Source organism: Anguilla anguilla, chromosome 7, assembly GCF_013347855.1.
Source record: "Anguilla anguilla isolate fAngAng1 chromosome 7, fAngAng1.pri, whole genome shotgun sequence".
Classification (NCBI taxonomy): Eukaryota; Metazoa; Chordata; class Actinopteri; order Anguilliformes; family Anguillidae; genus Anguilla; species Anguilla anguilla.
The window spans coordinates 43,316,511-43,323,119 of record NC_049207.1 but is presented as its reverse complement, the minus strand read 5'-3'; the positions used below and the strand labels follow the sequence as shown (position 1 = coordinate 43,323,119).

General features: G+C 48.3%; 1 protein-coding gene across 5 annotated transcripts in view; it reads right to left on the bottom strand.

The window, feature by feature from the left end:
• Window positions 1-657: 657 nt before the first annotated feature.
• Window positions 658-6,609, bottom strand: part of LOC118231931 (transmembrane protein 131-like) — a 36,822-nt gene continuing 30,870 nt past the window's right edge. For 4 of the 5 annotated variants that reach the window (XM_035426316.1, XM_035426317.1, XM_035426319.1 and 1 more), the window contains exons 25-34: window positions 5,916-6,483; window positions 5,700-5,827; window positions 4,528-4,697; window positions 3,855-4,064; window positions 3,252-3,324; window positions 3,028-3,137; window positions 2,807-2,933; window positions 2,583-2,659; window positions 2,098-2,234; window positions 658-1,113 (exon numbers count right to left, since the gene is read on the bottom strand). In XM_035426316.1, the coding sequence (XP_035282207.1) occupies window positions 829-1,113; window positions 2,098-2,234; window positions 2,583-2,659; window positions 2,807-2,933; window positions 3,028-3,137; window positions 3,252-3,324; window positions 3,855-4,064; window positions 4,528-4,697; window positions 5,700-5,827; window positions 5,916-6,483 (1,885 nt within the window). In that variant the 3' untranslated portion in view covers window positions 658-828. The remainder of the gene's footprint in view (window positions 1,114-2,097; window positions 2,235-2,582; window positions 2,660-2,806; window positions 2,934-3,027; window positions 3,138-3,251; window positions 3,325-3,854; window positions 4,065-4,527; window positions 4,698-5,699; window positions 5,828-5,915; window positions 6,484-6,609) is intronic. The other variant, XM_035426321.1, reaches the window with a different exon arrangement.

The window sequence follows — 6,609 nt, the reverse complement described above, 5'->3', positions numbered from 1 at the left end:
TTCCTATTTATCCTGCCTGCAATGCCTTAGTGAATTTCTGCTGACCCACTGAAGAATACTGCAGGATGTAGAGCCAGCCTACCCAATAAGGACCATTTTGAACACTGAAATGTTCTTCATTTTCATACTTATGTAAAAATACACAATTTTTAAGAATTTTACTTAAGAACGATCCTTAACTGATTGTAATCATACCACACTTATAGCCTCATATAAAAATGGTTACTCTTACTTCTTAGCTGTAAACATTTACATCAATAACCAATATTCAAACTAGCAGAAATAAAGTTTTCGTTACAAATCATTTTTTAAATATCTGCTTTCAGAATAATAAAACTTGTTTTTAGTGACCTGGTATCGATGTTATTTGCACTTATTTTATTTTAAACACTCTTGATTTCCCTCTCACATTATTTAGCAACAGTGCAAACTCACACCCCTGTCCACCCGCTTTTCCATTAGTGATAAGGAGCTTGATATGACGAAATCCGATGTGTCAGACACCATTGCATCTCATTTGGTTGACCAGTCACTCTGTAACAGTTCATATCCCCTCAACTGTAATGCCGTTTTATTCGACTTGATCTCTCCAGTCTCCAACAATCGACTAACGACACTTATTAAACAGTTCAGACAGACGATGAAAAACCAACATCCTCAAGTACAAAACCATTTATTTTTCCTATAGTTAAATCTGTAAAACATCTATAAAAATATACAATAATGCTCCAACTTTGCACAACATTGAACTTTGGGGGAGGAGACGGGAAGAATAAAAAATAAAACATTCACATTTATTTCCTTTTATTGATAAAAGCACATTCTCGTTTACATATCGGCACAGTATCCGGAGTCGCTGGAGAGCTGGGAGTTTGAACTGCGGTTCGAGGAGGAGTTCCAAATGTCTAAGTTCATGTGGGGGCCGAAGGGGTTGAAGGTGGAGTACTGCTTTGGCCTGTGGGTGCCCCCCGGCTGCCTGCTGACGGAGGCCTGCGGGGGCGGGGGTACGGCGTGGTCCGGCTGGAGGTGGCTCTGGTACGGCTCGCTCTGTGGGGTCCAGATAGAGCCGAACAAGCCGGACATTGGAGACAGGCTTCTGGTGCCAAAGAAGGGCTGGAGGGGGAAGACAAACGCAAGGGAAATCTCCCTTTAATCCAGTCCCACTTAAACTAAATTCTGCCTCATAAACCCTTTGAAGAGTAGGTTTTATGGAATGTTTTTTTTTTTTCCTTTTTAATTCAACATCAGTGTTCTGGAACTCTTTTGCTTTCTATCTCCAGTAGTGATTGTGACATCAGCATTAGAATGTTCAGTTCAGAACATTCTAATCCCATACAACGTGATCTTGTACCTTTGGTGTCCTCAACTTGCTTAACATGTTACAATGATTTAATAGCTATTTAATTACTTCCACACCACCGTTGCCGACTCTAGCCTCTGAAAAACACTCGTGAAATCATTTTGTGATTGATGCACTGATCAGCTTCAATCTGGGAATAAAACGTTCTTAGTACCTGTAGCTTTATTTCAGCCTCAGATGCAAAACTGCATTTAGCAGAAGCCAGACAACATGTGAAACCAGCTGTGACCAAAGGGAAATGACTCAAAAAAAAGAGACCTCAACACTGCACTTCTTATTTCCACACTCATTGTGGGACAGAAAATAGGTCTTAACCTTTCTACCACAGTGTCCATGCATCCTGCCTCACACAAACATTTGTGCTAAAATGTGGAAGACAGAGAAGAAAAAAGGAAAACTGAAAATGTTCCAGCGTTTCAGTCTACGTGCGATGACTGAAGGCGAATCGTGCTCCTCTGTATGGAACAGAAACAACCAAAAACAACATGGACAAATCTACTGTAGTAGGGTTAGTCACAGCTGCATGGTGCAATATTTGCAGATATCTTAGATATGTTCTTCAGTTGCACAACTGGCCATTCATCTGAAGGATTTTACAGCAAATGGTTTTTCTATCCTAAAGCGGACGACTCCAAGTGAACTTTGAAGATTCTTACTTTTTACTTTATAGCCGCACTTTGGATTTTCAACTTATGTCTGAGACATCTTATTTGCAAGTAGACCTGCTCTGAGCTCACCTTGGTGCCCATGGTACCAGTGCTGTCCCACACGGAGGGCATTTCTTGGGCACGATCTTCACTCCAGCAGGACTTGGGGCTGTATGACACATTTGGGTTTTCTTGGCACAGGAAACCATTCTGGAAATCTGAATGTGCTTTGTTCAAAAAAAAAAAAGAAAAGAAAAGGTTCAATTTCATTAAGTACAGAAATGATCACTTATTACATTACGTTATTTATTTGGCTGACGCTTTTATCTAAAGCAATGTACAATAAGTTCATACCGAAGGTCACTGGAAGAATTACAAACACAAGTCAAATGAAGTACCATTCAGTCTTGAAGTAGCAGCTATCCATAGGCACGAACAAACAGTAAAGCCTGGCCTATGTCTTAAGGCTAAGTCAGTAAAGATATGGCTTAGCAAATATAAGACGAAGTCTTAAACCTAGTCTTAAGTCTGATCACACGTATGATGACACATTCCCGAATGGATTTCTGCCTTACCTCCCAACATGTAGCTGCTTGGCTCACAGTAAGGGTAGGCACTGGTGCACTTGCTGTTAACACTGTTCCAGGGAAAGCTTCAACGACACAAATGAGAGAAAATAATGAAAAAAGGCAAAACAAAGTTTTGATTCCAATTTTTAAAAGAAAGGAACCACTCAAATAAGCGTCCTGAAACGCAGTGCCTGGTGGAGCAGAATGGGATGCTGGGAGATGTAGTGTACCTGTGGTAGAAACCTGAGGGGGATCCCGGAGGTAGGAGCGGTAGAGTCTGGGCTGCGTTGTGCCTGAGGTCAGTGTTCAGCGGCACGGAGGGGGGGGCCCACGTCTCTTCTGTCACACACGGCACGCCTGAAAGGAAAACAGGCAAAAAAATCAATTAAAAAATTTAAAGGGATGTCACGCAGTGTACCTGAGGATCCGGAAGCAAGATGGCTGCCCTCACCGAGCGGTCTCTCTCTGCAGGCGGCCATGGCGGCGAAGCTCGGCGCGGAGCCGGGTTCCGGGGCGGGGTCCGGGACTTGGTAGGGGTCCTTCTGGTACAGGTTTTGCATGCTGTGGGAACAGGCGGACAGGCGGTACGGTTACCAAGCGAGGCGCCACCGGAGGGCGCTTTGTGCCAAACGCCGGAGCGGAGCGCTCTCTCCGTCTCCGGGCCGGTAAGCTCACCTCTGGGCCCTGCCGCTACAGGTGGGCGCCAGGTCTCTTTCGATGGGGTACACGATTTGTTGAACACTTTCCCCTGTTGAAAGACAGAAGGAGCTGTTAAGTCTCCGACGCACAGTTTGGAGAGTCAGCTATTGTCTGCAAAGCAACTCCTATGCACTATAAGGAGATTAATGCGGTATGTTTCCTCTATCACAGTTTCCCCACATGACAGCATGAGTTCAACATGAGTTCAGCTCATATGAGGAGGGGTCATGTTCAATCACTATCTCACAGTCGAGCAGACTCTCTTTGAGTTTACATTTAACCCAGTGAAGAATAGGTTTTCTGTAATGTTTTTTTCAAAATTCTAAGTCAGTCTTCTAGAACTTCATTGCTTTCAATCGCCAGTGATCTTAATATCAGCATTAGAACGTTCAGTTAAGAACATTCTAATCACTTTAAACCTTAAAGGTTATTTACCACTACTGGTAATTTAAAGCAGTTCTAGAGTTCTAGATCACAGACTTGGAATTTCGAGAAACCAAAAAAAACCTACTCTTCAAAGGGTTAAAGCAGGAAAAAAAAAGTCTATTTTGTGAGATGCTGCACAGCAGAGGGGCCTACTTTTATTGGGCGGGGCCGAGGTAGCGCAGGGGGCCCTGGCGCCGTGGTCCTTCTCGCCCTCCAGGCTGCTGGCGCTGCTCCAGCTGCCCCAGCTGCCCCGGCTGCCCCGCCCGGCGGGCGCGCTCCCGGAGGAGCTGCCCGAGTCGGAGCCCGACTCCCACTGCGGCCTGCGCTCGGCGCCCCTCCTCCGCGGCCGGCCCGGGCACGCGCCTGGAGGGAGGGAGGGGGGGGGGGAGGGCGGGGGACAGGCGCTTAGCGCAGGCGTGGCCGACGACGCCGTTCCCCCACCTTCGCCCCGCTCAGCTTCGCCTTCCTCGTCTCTCAGCCACCTGACTCTGTTTGCACGATAGCTTAGCGCCCCGTGGACTTACCGCACAGCACGGCTAACACTTACCGCGTACACCGCCAGGCTCAGCGCTTTTGTACACAGTTCACATGCGGTCTACCCACACAAGGCGTTATGCAGCAGTGCACAAACTTTAGCGCATTAAAACCGCTCTCAAACTTCAAGAAACGGCACAGAAAATATATTTTCAATATATTGAAAAGCACACAGTTTTAGAAAGGTTTTTTTTTTTCGAGGCGTGTGCTAATAATGCCGCATGTCTGCGTGAATCTTTCCACTCGTTCTCCCAGGCGTTTAAAGAGCGGAGAGCCGACAGGGTTCACCCACCGTTCTGAAGCTGTGCGGGAGAGCAGTCCTGGTTAGCGCCCATCGCTAACTTGGGCCCGTCGGCCTTCCTGCTGGAGCAGCGGTTTCGGGATCGGTTGGGGTTCCTGCTCTCCCTCCACTCCAGCGCCCGGTTCTTCTCCGGTAACATTACCACGGTGTGCTCGGGGACACTGGGAAAACCAAGGAAAAGCCATTCTTCTCATACCGATGATTTAATAGAGATTCGTTGCTAGTTTACCATGCTAATTTACCAATATATTACCTACACGGATGTCATTTTAGATTAAATGAAATGCTTTTCAATTGTTCCTTTAGATGGCAGTGAGATTTGCAAATCCTTTTGCAGAGAATTAAGGGGTTGAATACATTTTGATTTGTACACTCTGATGCATCCAACGCATTCAATTATGTCTGCCGTGATCTTTGTAGTTTTAATAAAGTTATTATGAACCTCAGGACTTCTTGGAATGGAATAGATGGTGCTACTGTACAAAAGTCAGTGCAGCCACAGACACTGATTACGAGAAATTCTTTACCAAGCCATTCAAATGTACTCATTCACCTCTTACTGTGAATGTTTCCCTGAGAATAAGAAAGTTACTTCCATACACTTCTAGACAGGGCTGCCCAACCCTTTTCCTTGAAATCTATTGTCCTGTCCAGGTTTTCACTCCAACCCAAACATTACATTTACATTACATTACATTCATTTGGCAGACGCTTTTATCCAAAGCGACGTACAAGAAGTGCATTTTCATGATCGTAGACAACTGCTGAACACGGGTTCAGTAAGGTACAATTACTTATTTTGTACAGCCATTTCTAGCTGAGAACAATGAACACTATCCTGGTCTAACATCTGCAGAGCCAAACTAGGCAGAAGATTAAGCTAGAGTATTAGGACAAATACAATTTACCAAGAAGTGCAGGGATGGGGCAACATGTAACAAGTGACAAGGAAAAAGGGTTTTTTTTTTTTTTTTTTTTTTTTTTTTTTAATATATATATATACACAGCATGGTGGTGGTTCAAACAAAGCACACCTCATTCAACAGCTAGAGATCTCATTGAGATAATTAGTGGAGTCAGGCGTGCCAAATTAGGGTGACCAGGAGAACAGTAGCTCTGCAGGAACAGGGCAGGGCTGACCCGCTTTAAGGTGTGAAACCTACCCAGCCACGCCCTCTTCTGGCTTCCTGCGGTTTTTGTTGCCGTTCTTCTTTCCCTTGTTGTTAGGGGCGGAGTCTCCCAGCTCCACTCTGCCCACGGGCCTCCTCTGAGCTTCGGAGTCCTCTCTCACCTGAGAGCAGACGAGCGCAAACGAGTTAGACCACACCCTTCAGAACGACTGACACAAACGAGGGGGCGGAGTCACGGGCGGCACTGACCTCTGACACGGGTCCTTCCCTCTTTTCCGGAAGCTTCCTTTCTGGGAGGCGGGAGAGGGGGCTTCGCAGCCAGGGCGCGGGGGCGTCCTCGCCAGCCGGCCCCGCGGCCCGACCGCACGTCACCGGGCCGGCGTCCGGGACCGCCGCCGCCGTCTCTTTGGGGAGCGCCGGGCGCGTTTCCACGGGAAACATAACCGCCGGCGGCTCCCCGGCGGACGCGCGGGCCTCTTCTTCGAAACGGACCTCCTTGTCGGGCGGGGTGGGGGGCTCGGCTGCGGCGGGGGGGCCGCCGTCGCCCCCGCTCCCGCAGGGGGCGGGCTCTTCCCTTTCCTCCTCGGCGGCAGCGGCGGCGGCGGCGGCGGCGGGGCTGGCCTTGTACTTGCCGTAGTAAACCGACACCTTGTGCTTCTTCTGAGGCTGCGCGGGGGCGGAGGGGCCCTTCTTCGACGACGCCGACGACGGCGGGGTTCGGGCGGGGCCCCCGGCGACGCTCGGAGACCCCTTTCCCTTGCCTTTGTCCGAGGCGTTGCAGGTGTCGGCGAAGGCTTTGCAGCTGCCTTTCGTTTTGCTGAAACGAAATGAACGAACGAACGAACGAACGTGAGGCGAACACGTCGCTAACCCGGGGACACGCCCGCACGGAAACACCGGCGATATCCACAGCCTCACGTCACGCGCGCCGTGATTAAAATGA